The 14,277-nt window shown below is 43.3% G+C and overlaps 1 protein-coding gene across 3 annotated transcripts in view; it reads right to left on the minus strand.

The window, feature by feature from the left end:
• Nucleotides 1–14,277, minus strand: part of ERI3 (ERI1 exoribonuclease family member 3) — a 130,056-nt gene that overhangs the window by 102,169 nt on the left and 13,610 nt on the right. For all 3 annotated transcript variants that reach the window (XM_053985603.1, XM_053985604.1, XM_053985602.1), the window contains exon 3: nt 4,176–4,292. In XM_053985603.1, the coding sequence (XP_053841578.1) occupies nt 4,176–4,292 (117 nt within the window). The remainder of the gene's footprint in view (nt 1–4,175; nt 4,293–14,277) is intronic.

The raw sequence follows: 14,277 nt of genomic DNA on the forward strand, positions 1-14,277 counted from the left end.
TTTGCAGGGACTTTTAAAGTTCATCCAGTCCAACCTCCCTCGCAAGTCAGCAGTGACATCTTCAACTAGATCAGGCTGCTCACAGCCCCATCCAACCTGACCTTGAATGTTACCTCTTTGGCAACCTGTGCCACTGTTTCTCCACCCTCAATGTAAAAATCTTCTTTTGTACACTTAGTTGACTAATTTAAAGTCATTATTCCTTGTCCTGTCACAATGGGGCCAAGCTGAAAAGTCTATCTTATAGGCCCTCTTAAGTACTAAAAGGTCACAATAAAGTCTCTTAGGAGTCTTCTCTTCTCCAAGCTGAACAACTCCAAAGCTCTCAGCCTTTCCTCACAGAAGAGGTGTTTCATCCCTCTGCTCATCTTCATGGCCCTCCTCTGAACCTGTTTCAAGATGTCCAAGTCTTTTCTGTGCTAAGTATGAGAGGCAACCTTTCACTATCTCAGCCAGTGCTGATGCAAATGATTTCTGCTGTTCCAGGCACCCTCAGGACTGTATCTGTGGAGCACTGCACCCTTGATGCCATGGGAGGAGAGGGTATAATGGCCTCATCCAGACATTTCCCATCAGGAGGAGGGAGGGATATGAAGGCGGATGCAGAGGTGCCACCAAGAGTCACTGCTTATTCTTGCCCAAAACTCCCTCTGTCCTTCCCTGCCAGGCCAAGCAAAGTACCAGCCTGTCTGTACAAGGACACATCACCAAGCATACACACACAAGATTCATGTTGCAGAAATCACACACATGAATACAAAGGAATGTATTTGTTCCATAGGTACATTTCAATACAGGTCAGAGTGCTCAAACTGGATCAGATTTCTACTCTCTCATTCTTTCTGATATTTTTTGCTATCAGTTATGTCCATCTGCCACATCCAACCTAGTGCATTGGATCTCTGCAGCATTATCTGGTCTTGCAGCTTTGAAAAAGTGTAAAAATATAAAACTGCACAATTGTAAAATTTCACTGGTTATCCCAAGAAGCATGAGGTACTTGGGAACATAAGCAAGCTATAATGCCTTTATCTTTTTGTATTTTTATTGGCTATTCCTTCAGGGAAAAAATCAATAAAAATTAGTCATAAAAAGAGAGCAAAGTATTGTGAAAAGATCTGTGCAAGCACCTTGCATGTAGAGGGAACCTGTCCTTAAACTCCTGGCAAGAACTTTCTTGGGCACCAGAAAAATCATCTGCATCTTCCAAAAAGGCATGATGAGCTTTATACACCTAATAACAGCTTTTAACAACTTCTCTGCCTAAGCATTCAGCTCACCCCTCACAATAACCAAGGCTCACGACCTGTTGTTTTACAGAAGCAGGTCAGGAGAAAGGGGACGAGATGAGGTCTCAGAGTGAGCCAGTACTGGAAGACAGCTCCTGGCCATGGATGTGGGGAGTTGGAGAAACATCCTACAGCCAGGGGAGAGCACAGACACACCAAAAGGTCAGGAAAACGATGTCTTGAGGGAGGCAACAAGCTCTCCACCCTTCCAGGCACCCTTCCCATGCTTGTCTCCAAGAAGGAAGAGGGATGGAAGAGGTAATCCAAACCCAAGGAGTAATGTCAAGCAACGCCAGTAACCCTTCCACACAGAGTCTACACCAAGCAGTTCTACTGCTTAGCAAAGGCAGAGGAAAGAGGGGAAATCAGCAGCACAGCAGACAGGCTCCTATGTAATGTCAACACCAGTGCTTTTCCTAGAGAGTTTATCTGGAAAATCATTGTATTTCTACTCCAAGACAGTTTTCTGATTACCTAAGCACTTGTCTCTGGTGTACCATCTGATAATCAGGCCTGGTCTTTCTTTGTAGACAAAGAGGCCAATAAATCTCAACCTTTGTAAGTAGAGGTGTCTAGACAAAGCCCTTTACTGGCATTTAGCAAAATTAGTATTTTTCAAAAAACATAAACCTGCAGAAAGTCGATAACAAGTGCTGGAGCAGTTCAGGCAGCAGCTCTGCAAGAGCACATCCTGGCTGTGTCCCTGGGGTCTCAAGCGAACCTACACCAGTGGCACAGGGATGATCTCTGCACCTACCTAGCAGCACCCCACTGTTTAGTAATGTTCACCAGTGGCTCTCAGGGTAGGGTTTCAAACTCAGCCCCATACACAGGCCGCAGGAACAAGTCAAGTTAAACCTCCAGCCATGATCCCACTCTTGGACCTCTTGGCAGCCCCCTGCAACAGGCCAGGGGACTGCAAATCCCTGGGGGGGATTCTGCAATCATTTTGCCTGCTGGCCTCAGTACTGCCCATTTTCACCCAACTCTGGACATGATGCCAGACCGAGGTACACAGCAGAGTCTGCAGAAGAATGCTGATCTGGGACACCTGTGCCCATCCTGCAAAAGCACAGCCATTACAAACACACAGACACGCTCAGCTTCACTTGCTACAAGGTTCCACACAGGAAGCACAAACATCTGTTCCAGACCCCCTGGAGCAAGAGAAGACGAAGAAACCATCATTGCAGTACAGGAGAATTAGATGGGCTGACTGTTGGTCACAAGGTCATCATCTACAGAACCTCTGAATGTCCCCAGATTGCAGCAAGCTGGAGGCTCTGTTCAGCTCACAAAGCTGAACCACAAGTATGCACCAAGCAAGTCATGCAGGCTCTTGGGCAAGAACAGAACTGCAGTCTTTAGAAACAGGGGAAAGGATGCAATGGAGAGATTTCCAGAAAAAGGAGGTTTGGTGCGAGTTAATGAGACAGCTTCTCTCCAGAATTTAGGTGACTTGCAAGGCCAACATTTTGGGCTCAGCTCTAGAAGATGACGTTGTCTTTAGCAAAGATCAGGTGCAAGCTGTGAGATTTATCACATTTGTAAAAGCATATGTCCAGCAAGTCTCATGGGGATAAGGACAGCCAAAGTAGTCGCCCAGCCTTCTAGCACTAAGGTTGCAAAACCATTTCCATTATAACCCTCTGTTCTCACACATTTATAGCTTTCTGAAAGCTCTTCTCTGGGGAATAACGTTTTCTGTGCTTAGTCTTTTTTTTTTTTTTAAGTTTAAATAAAATACCTTCAGATGGTTTTGAGTTACAGGAGAATAAAAATAAGTGTTTGTTTTTACAATGTGAAAATATGGAAGGGGCTGGTTGGTTCTGGAGGGGACTCCACCTAACACAGAGGAGTCATTTTTCATCAGGCTAGTACAGGTGGGACAAGCCTTCCATGGGCTTAAGCCTGTAGCCATAGAGGTAGGGGAAAACACACCATAGTGTTGATGACAAGACAAGGACAGAATGAAGAACTTGAATACACTGATTCTCACAGTCAGTATTTTAGTCATTGAGCTGGCCAAAATTGAACCAGTGGACTGACAGGAAAAAAAAGCTCAAAGCAAAAGGTACTTAAAGTTTCTTTGGATGATTATGGCAAGGAGGGAAAACACACTTGGAAAAACAGTTAACTTTTTGGGTTGAATTAAAAAATACCTAAAAAAACCCCCACAAATCAACAACAAAACCAAACCCCTGCTCCTCAACTCCTCTGAACCCTCAGGGATCCGCATTTACCACCTTCATTCCATATCTGGGGAAAGGTGGACACAGCTCAAGAGCAGCTGTCCTCAGCAATGAGAGTAAGCAAGTAAAGAGCAATCATTTCTTCTCCATCAATCGTTTCAAGTGGCCCACAATTACAACATCAAAAAGAAAGTCTTAAAAATACAAACATGAATTATCCTACCACTCTGAAGGACTCCCCAAATCCTAAAATGCAGGCCCACAGGAGAGTCATTTACTGCCTCTGAACCACACATCTGCAAAGCACTGTTTTTCCTCAGTCCATGCTCTCTTCGACCTTCCCCACCACAGAGGAGAACAGCCAAATTGCAAGAGCTCATAAAGAGGTTACAAGATTTTGAACATCAGCTAACATGAGTGTATTCATTTGGTGGTCACCCAATGGAGACATCTGTTAGCTGTAAATACAATTATCTTAGTTAGCAGATCACAGCTAGAGTTATTTATGAATCCAAACCGAGGCCTTTACACACTACTGCAATAACAAAAAATTATTCTCTTTGTCATTAACTCAAGGCTGGCATGACACGCTGCCTTGCAGCTGCACCGTGAAGAGGCGACCTGAGTCCCCGGTGCAATGGAAACCTGCTTCCCAGAGAGACTCTTGGAGCACCAGGGAACCTTTGCACTTTACCTCTGTACAGAAGGGCGTAAGCTGGGGATGCACCACAGGCTGAACATACATGTGAAAGGTGGATTCGATCTCCATTGTCCTGCCATTCAGCTTCAGGATAGGGAATTCGATGATTTCCTGAATAGGGCAAAAAGAAAAGCAGCTGTTCATTTAAAACAAACAAGAAATGAAGCTGGAAATTATCCCATCTAGCAAGGTGGCCTGATAGTCCCAAACAAAAATAAACTCAACATAAAGCTCTGCAGAAGTGGGAAGGTGATGCCACAGCACAGAGCACATCCAACACTCCCAGAACAGATGAGGATGGTGCTGATGCTCATCACAGCCAGGACAGGCTGCAAGGAGGTCTCTGTGCTCAGCACTGCAGCTGCCGAAGCCGAACCTAAGGAAGGTGGTCTCACACCACTCCCATGTGCTACCCGGGGAATATGAAGCTGTACTTACAATGGGCTCACAGCTGTTTAGCAAGGACATCGCAGAGGATGTGCCCTCCCCAAGACCAGTCTCAACCTTTCCAGTCCACCGTCCTTTTAGAGGACACCATCACACAGACAACAGGGACTACTGCATGAAGCACTTCCTTCTCTGGAGAGGCTGAGGAGGACTGCCCTCCTCCAACAGACTGAGAAGAGGAGCTGAAAGCTCCCTCCAAATCCATCCCTATGGGATACAGCACAGTAGCAAGCCCTGCTTCATTTTCCTCTTTGTAGCCAATTTATGCTGATAGGGAAATAAAAACATTCCTTCATCAGAAGAATGTTCAATTATTTGAATAATCAGCAATCAAAAATTTACATGAACCTGTTAATAAAAAGTTTAAACAAATCCAGTTGCGATGGATTTCTCAATTATTAAAAAATATACATGAAATTAAAAAAGCCGCCCACTGAATAAAAGCGATAAAATCCTTTGTGTTCACCCCCCTCCTTCTCCACTCCCTTTCTTCCTTCTAGTTTAATGTAAGAGGAGAAGTGACAATTTGTTTGGTGTCTTTAAAGAATAATTTGTCTATGTTATTTAATAGAGATCCATGGCACCAAGGTTCTGGAGTGCAAATGAGCCTGCTGAGTGATATCCATGCAACAAGCCTCTCAAATCACTTCTGGAGAAAAACACAGAGAGGGAGAGAGAATAAAAAAAATATTGCTTTTTAATATTCAAAAACAGTTTGCAAAATTTAATCAAAGCAGAGCAAAAGCTAACATTTTTACCACTTTGACATTTTTATTAGTGCTTTCATAAATTTTTAAAACATGAACGGAATTAGTTTAACAACAAAAAAACTGCCTGAAAACATCTGGAAAAGACAAATAAGAAATAATAAAAAATGAAAAAAAAAATCCAACTCCTGTGAGTAAAATTAGCATGTGAAAAATGCAGCCGCTGCAGAGGAACTAACACACTTTTTTGAACCAGGGTTGCAACCCTCATGACCTGCAGGCGGAAATTATCGTGAGGTTACACATATGAGCTGATGACATCACCACCCCACTAGGCAGCGGGAGGGCAAGAAGCTGGGTGGGTAAATGGAAACAACAGATAATTTAAATAGCCAGGAGAAACACCCAATTTCCATGGTGGGCACAGCCCAGAGACAGAGCAGAGCAGCTCCCCAGTGCAGCAGGGGCACAGCAGCATGCTGCTGAGATGGAAATTTAGAAAAAAATGTAAAAATCAAATAAAGTGTTAACAGTGTGGAAGTGCCCAGGTGTAGACATTGAGCAGTGAAGCTGCACAGGACGCATGGCTTAAGCATTTCCTCGTGGTCTGCTGTGCCACTCCCTGTGCATGCTGTGCTGGATGAGGCCGAGCAGATGGCTGGGCACATCCTTCCCTACTGCCATACCACCCCACTGGGAGTCACCAAGTTTTCCCAGGAAAGAGAGCAAACTTGACCCAGGGGCTCTAAGGGAAGGAGAAGACACATGCCAAACACTTGAGTATTAGCCAGATTGCCTGTTGTTGTGCAGCCCAAATTCACCAGCTTCAGCAACCCAGAAGAACCCATGGAAACCCAAGAGAGTAAGAAATGCTGGATACAGATGATCCTCTCCTCAAAAGGGCTACCACAGACAGGCTCTGAAAGCACCAAACTTCTGTTCAGAAGGAAAACAGACTGCAAAGTTTGAAGTCAATGGACAGGCTGCCATAACAGAGCCAGGCTTAACTTCGGAATAACACCATTCTATCTTTCAAACTGGTCTGGGGCATCTCACTCACCCTCAGGCCCGCATCCCACCCAGAGGGTGATCACAGAATCAGGCAAGCTCATGGCAAGGCAAGACAAACATTTCCCTTTCCAGAGCAGGACACACACCGGCTGGATTTCATAGCAGGGCTGTGTTGCAATCCTGGGATGTGCCCTAAGGAACCACAAACATCCTCAGGGGCCATCAGCTGGCTGGATGCAAAGCGAGACTGAAAGACAGCCTGCTGCTGATCTGATACACAAAGGCATGCTCGCCTTCCAGATCCAAAGGCAAAAAGCACTTGCAGGAGGGTCAGATTAAGACAGACGGAGGAAATAAAAAGCCATACTTAAAAAATGTGGAAAATGTAACAATATCCAGAATTACTGTAGGTCTGTGGGAAGTGCATGGCCAGGAGCAGGGTGGAGCCCCAGAGGCAACTAGAGCATCTCAGGAGAAAGTGCAGCCACTCTCTTGGGCTTGTTGGGTCAGTTTTTGAAGCAAGTGGTAAAGAACATTTCCCAAAAGGCTGTTTATCTGCATGCTTCCTATAGCAGAGATTTTTCCAGTCTCTGGCAGTGTTTGCTCCACTGGTATCTAAGGCAACAGATACCAGCCCCATGAAATCAGCCCCACTCCTCACTAACGACGTTAGCCAGTCCTGCAATGAAATTTAACCTGTGACACTGCTGTACTTTTCATTTAAACTTTCATTTGGAGAGAAGCAGTGTTTGGAGACCCTGCAGTTTGTCCTGCTAATAAAGACAAGTGTTGGGACCTTTAAAGGTGCCATTCATCTTTTGCCTTTATTAAATTCAATTTTCTTAAGCCCATGATACATCATGAAATTAAGAGTTGACATTCCTGCAGAAACAAAAATATCTATCAAACATAAACAGAAAGGGGGGAGAAAAGAGGCCTCTATTACCAAGAATTTATGGCTTAAAGTAGATCTGTTTCCACTTCTTTTCTCTCTCTCTTTTTTTTTTTTTAACAAGCATATGGTTTGTTTTAGATATCTGAAATGTTATTACAGATCTAGAATTTCATTAGTAATTATTATGAAACGGTGAGCACTTAGACACTCATACACACAACCCCCCAAGAGACTGTGATGCAGGAAGGCAGCCGGGTGCTCTCTCATGTTTCACAGCAGCCCACTGAGCTCAACATGCTCAGCTCTATCTCCACCATTCAAGGACATTCACTGCTTCTTCCCAGGCAGGAAAGGTGCAGGAAAGCAGCAGGAGGGAGTTCAGGGCAGAGATTCACTGATACTTCTTTTCTTCTATCAGAGCCTGATCATCCGTAAGTGTTACCTTGAGATCCCCACATGTATCCACTCCAACACCGAGTAAATGTTCCAACTTTGGCAGTGATTTGTGCCAGCAGCATTTGGGGCTTCTAAGCCTTCCCTCTGCCCCCAGCACCAGCTTTTCCTTATAGCACAACCAGGAGTTATGGATGTGCTAAAATAATGCTGAGGGTGTCCAGCGGCTGCAAATAGCCGCAAGCTACCAGAAGAACAAATGTACTCATTTGAATTTTGTGAGCACTGCAATTAGGTATTTTATTTAGCACTGCAAAGTAACTTGAAAGGAAAACCAGGATTCAAACCAACACCAATAAATAAGCAGCTTTTTATTTTCCTTTCATTGTCAGAGAAGTTGAACATGTTTTCTGTTGAGAAATTCTGCACAAGGCTCCCAATTACAGGCATTTGCATTTATATTGTTGGAACACAGAGCTTCTAAAATCAATATTAACACGCTTAAAGAAAAAAACATCGGCACCCTATCCGTCCCCTCAGCTGTGCCCCCAAACACAGTAACAATAGGAACCTACAGAGCCAGAGGCTTATACAGATCCATTACCAAGTCCACTCTTTATAACACTCCGACATTTACTATTTCAAGGTACTCCAAGCAAATCTATGTGACAGCTTCCTCAGAACTTTTGTCTTTCTGAAAAATCAAGGGTTTAAAAAAAAGTTCCAGGTAGAAGTCTCCTGTGCAACCTAGCTGTCCCCAGCCAGTGGGTTGAGCAACAGCAGGGTAACTGTGGAATGGCTAGGGACTTTCTTCTAAGAGGGATTTGAAAAATTCTTAATGGCATGTGAAACCACTGCTATAAACCCAGCCTTTCCCTACCCAGTTGTCCTACAGAAAACTCCCTTCCCTTTGACACCTGAGCAGGGATGCACCAATTTAGCTGTCTTGATCTTCTTGCTAATAAAAGAAATGAACAAGCACAAGACTATACTTGCTAAACAATTTCTGGTCAGAGAAGAAAGCACCTGAAATTATCCTAATTCCCATAGAGGAATCTTTTTGCTTATCCTTTTTGCTTACCATTATAGAGAAAGAACAAAGTGCCCAGCGAGCGCTTCCCAGCTCTCAAAACCTTTTAATCCAGAAACCTATGTACCAAGTGGACAGGGCACGCTTCAGGACACAGAGTTATATATTTGAGGAAGACCGTATGGCCTCTTCAGTTCAAAAACTACCAGAGAATAAATTATCCCTCACTCTAACCCCCATGTGAAGAAGTTTAATAAACACAAGAATAAAAGATGCCCATAAAAATCAGAGCTGACTGTTCAAAATGCAATAAAAACAAGCAGAGGCTGTTGAGAGAAACGGACTTTGTCTGATAAGGAAAAGCATAAAACTTCTTACCAAAAGAACTGTTTACACCTTCAAAAAAGTAAAGGCAGAAAAGGCAAGGGAGTGTCTGTGGAGGGACAGAGCTTCAGCACCAGCTCATTTTGTTCAGGGACGGTTTTTACCCCCCTCCTCTTTAAAGAAAAAAAAAAAGTCATTTTATGCACAAGGAGCTTATTTCTTAAACAAACACTCGTGTTTTTGATTTACACCACGGGCTGCTCCTAAATAATTTATGGCGGGTTAAATTTATTGCACAGCCCTGGCCGGCTGCAAATTCGAATTGCCAAATAATTAGATTTTAGGGCAATGCTTATAAATTATCCGCCGATTTGTCCGGACTTGTTTGTCAGTTGCTTTGTGCTTCGGGTCATCTTTGGCATTTCGCTGTTTGTGTTTTAATTGCTGATTTACACTTTGACAGATGAGAGTTGATGCCTCCAAGATCGGGGAGAGGGTGTGGGGGCGTTGAAGAGCAGAGAGAATCAGAGCTTTTAAAGCCTTGTGATTTTCTTTTTTTTTCCAAGGCAATTAAAATCGAAAAGGGACATAGTAAGGACAGCACTAGCCTAACAGATCTGCCTCCCCAGTTTCCATCCTCTGCCTTAATTATTATTTTAACTAAAGCCATTTCCAAGTGAGCAGCCTTGCACTGGCCCTCAGGGGCAGTAACCAAGATGACCTCATAGGTCTTTTCCCCACTTCTAAATTTTTATTAAACTAACCAAAACAAGTACCATAAAGGCAACACCTCTCCAGTGCAGAACAGCAGGACTTCTCCTGAATCAGGGCTATGCTGGTTTTCCAAAGGATGTCTGCCTGCACAAACACCGCGGAGCCTCTCAGCGCCTCAGTCCTGGCTAAGTTACTCTGTGTACTGATTAAACCTATCAAAAGGTCTTTGGGGAAGCAGCTGACCTCCAAATTTCTTTTTTCCATCACTACCTAGCTTAAAATGCACATAAGCACACAGCTAACAATTTGATCCATTTAAAAGTATTACTATATCCTAGAAAAGCATGAAGGGAAATACACACCAAAAACAAAACACAAGAGAACTGGAAGGAATATGGGAAGATCATGAAACACAGGGATAAGATGATATGAAGAAAAATTCTGCTGCCTGACCATTGATTATCCAATGTTTCTTCTTCCCCCTGCTCTCAGGTGAATCACACTGCCTACCCCCAACATTCAGGCACTGAAGCCCCATGTCAAAGGCTGGATTTCCTCAAAGATAAAGTTTGAGTTGCATTTTGGGTTCTGCACTGACATCAAACGTGGCTCTTATTTCCCAGTGCTGCCTTACAACTCTGAGGGTGAGGGACCATTTCTCTTTCTTTAATAGAAGCTGAAATCCCCATCTAATCACATGCCTCCAGGAGCTTCAGCTTTAAAAGAGACATCTAGTCCATGCACCTGCCTGAGGGCAGCATCATCACCCCCTAAATAATTTCTGACTTTGTCTAGGCTGTTTTTACCGACTCCAATAAGAGAGACTCACATACTCCCCAGGCACTCACTCTATCCTCCTGTTTCATTAGTCTTATCATTGGAAAGTTTTTCCTAATGTCTAATCTGAATTTCCCTTGCTGTTGTTTAAATTCCCGTCTGCTCTTCCTACCCACAGCAGACACAGGCCAGAACATTGCCTTTCTCATTTTTGTAACAAAGACCTCATCTTATATACACCTCTCATCACTGCATTAAACACAACCCCAATACCATCCAGCCTGCACTCACAGCTGGTCACACTCACTGATTCTCTTATTCACTCTCTTGAAACAGTATCTTTTTCTTCTTCTAAATAGTATGGAATACAAAGTTAAGTACTTCATCAGTTCAAGTCCCTTCTTACAGGGCCAAGAAAAGGAGGATCCATGTCTCACAGATGACACTTTTCTCCTAAACTTACCACTGTGGTCCTTGGGAGGTTTTCATGCCTGCCATTGCACCTAAAATCTTGACAGCAGGTTCACAACCCTTGTCCTGCCATTCTTAACAAAACTTTCAGTAATCATTTCTTCCCAGGCTGGTTCCTACCTCTCACCACCAGCATCATCTCTCCCTGCCAAAACCCACTAAAGCTATTTAGCTTTAGTGAAAATAATCAAGAATAAGGAAGAATCTCCCTCTTTTCACACATGGGATGAGAAATATAGACCATCAGACATCAACACTTCAATGTGTTTCTTTAAGCACTATTGACATATATTTAACCACCCAGAACACTCTACTGACACAGCCAACAACAACTTGGGGGAAGTTTAGCACTCAGACCAAGTTAAAAAAAGCACACACACACATTTCCAAGTATTACCTTTCCACTACAAGATGGCAACTACACTATATCCTTTTTCACATCCACTCCTCTCTATGGCAGACAAACAGCCCATGCAGTCCCTGTTGCAGAATTATCAGATCATTTCAAGTCCCAACCTCTTCACCTGATATTGAGCAGGACAAATGATCAATGTTCCCAACGACACTAAAACATCTGGGATGGGTAGAAAGGGCACATTAGTGCATGTAAATGAATACCCAGGGTTTTACAGACATCACAACTAGCTGCTGATGACAGCACATTTTTGCCTGACAGAGAGGAATTAAAATAATGTTATGAAGAATTATTTTGCCAGCTAACAAGTGCACAGACCAACAAAGACAACACAGGGCTGGTTGCAAAGCAAGCTTGGCATAAAGGGGAAAAAGCCCACAAGAATTAGGCATGTTACATGTCCTTCTCACTAAAAGAGCTGAGTTGCATTGCTTCTTTATCAGGAAGGTTTTGTTCAAAGCTAAGACAAGACCACTTTAACACAGCAAAGACTATTTCCCAGGAACCACAGCAGCTTGAAAAGCACCATTCCCAAGTAGCACTAGCTGGGCACCATGCCATGAAAGAATACTGCCTAGTTTTAAAACATTATGCTGGGAGCAATGCAAAATACTTCCCGTACCTCAGAGGCTGCAAAAGAGCAGCAGGCACACACCGATCATCGACAACCACACGGGGCCACGCACATGGCAGGACAAGCACACCAAATATACAAACCTGGGACACGCATCCCCTTCACTTCAGAAATGCACATGATGGGAGTATTTCAAGGAGCACACATAGCCCTCATCAGTGGCTTTATGGAGAGGCAAACAATCCAGCAGACTTGCACATTCCTGAGCTAGCCTGGATCTTTTCAGGGTGACTGCCGCTCAACTACTTTCTGCTGTAACAACAAGTCTACTTAACTTTGCAACTTGTCACCTAAACGATGTGTAATGTTTGCACAGCTAAGGATACAGTGTTCAAACAGCACAGGTGGGAAATTGCACGCCGGGATGCATAACTGATGTGGGGTGTCAGCACACTGTGAGGGAAAGGGCAACGTGACTGATTGCTTTAAAGCAGTCATCTCATCAGACTGTCAATAACCAGCCAAAAGCTGAGCAGGTTAGGTCAGGTTAGGACTGCAGCCATTGGCCACCCGAGTGCCTTGGTATTTTAGACTTGTTGCTATAATAATGCTGGATTTATATCTTTAAATAAAAAATTGCTTTGATTTTTTTTCGTACATCAGATGTCTTGCCTGGTGGTCTCATGGTTGTGCTCTCCAGGAGATTTGGGTTCAATAACTGTTCATGTGCTCTAGCTCATCAGGTTTAAAATAAATACAGCTAATTCTGTTGCCTGAAGTCATAACCCACCCTGTCAGATTGATATGGGTCACAGCAAGGTTGTTCCCACTTACTGGGAGAATGAGGGAGGTCTCCAAGGCAAAGTGAGGGCAGGTCTGAGACACCAGGTGCAGTGTAACCTTCTAAAGCTACAAGGCCTAAAGAAGTTTGTTCAAAAACTCAATGCAAACAGGAAAATCTATTTAAAAGGGCTCTTATATGAACTGTTTCCTGCCACTCTAGGAATTTAAAGCATTCTGATGTAAGAACAATGGCATAATAGCCATAACTAGCAAAGGGATGATAAATATATATATATTTACTTACTTGTAGTAAAAAGGAAAAAAAATACTTTTAAGTCACTTAGTTACATGCATTTTAACAACATTTCTCTAGAAACAGCATTGTAAGAAGCTGAATTGAGAAGTAGGTAATTAAAACTACACCCAAGCCTAAGATGCATGAACATCAGTAATTGCAGATTAATATTCCACTGTAATACTTATGCTGAGTTAAAGTTGCCATGGGAAACAAACCTGAATTTCTTTATTTTTCAGCAACTCATAATCATCCTCAATAAAGATTTTGGCAGGTGATTTCTAATGCATTGAGCTTAACAGCCACACAAAAAACAGCGCAAGAAGAAAGCTGCTATGTGGATATGTCTAGATAGAACAGGCAGGCACAGATGCACACGCATCCTTCATCCGCTTCTGGGTAGGATTGTAACAATGTCTGTTACTGTGTGAGACACCTGCACTCCCATCCTGGCCTTCAGCTGGGATTGCCTTGATGTAGTCTCCACAGAAAATGATGCAGAAAGCACACAGAAGGTACCTTGCAGCCCCCTCCCCAGCGATCCCTCCATTGCCTCCTCCTGCAGCAAGTTTGAGATTTCAAGAACATATTCCTCCTACAAAGTAGCTTCAGCTATGGCTCCCAAGGCAGCTTCCCTGTCCTCTATCTAGTCACCCTAGGCAGAGAGCTTGGCAGGGACTGCACATCTGTTGATATGGCTTAAATTTGGTGGAAATCAACATCCATTCCCATTACAAAGTCAGTCTATAAATCACAGCAGCGCAGGAGCAGAGACCCACGACTCAGCTGTCCCTGCTGAGGTAACAAGATCACGGACAGAGCAGGACAGGCAGCTGTACAGATCACCACAGCCACTCCAGCTGTATCCGCCCATGACTGTGAGCTGGATGACTGTGAGATGGATGGTCAAGGGAAAACACATGTAATACTCTTTTACAGCAGCACTCAAGGAAATACAGACTGAATCTGATATAACCTTCTCCTGCATTTGTATGTAATGTCATCTTACAGAAAGACCGGCTCCTATTTGTTAATACACTTTTGCCCATCACAATATGTACTATGATCATCCAGATTTGTTTGAACACCTAAAAATAAATTAGTAACCGAACATCTGCTTAGTCTGTGTCAGTGTTTATGGTTTTATGTTGAAATGGTGAGTGATGTTTTATATTTATTAGTATACCCAGTTTCATTTGTCAACAATTATAATTAAAAATTCTCCCAAAATAACAATCTAAATGCATGCTAAACAGAGTT

This window comes from Vidua macroura, chromosome 9 (genome assembly GCF_024509145.1).
Source record: "Vidua macroura isolate BioBank_ID:100142 chromosome 9, ASM2450914v1, whole genome shotgun sequence".
In the NCBI taxonomy this organism is placed as follows: domain Eukaryota; kingdom Metazoa; phylum Chordata; class Aves; order Passeriformes; family Viduidae; genus Vidua; species Vidua macroura.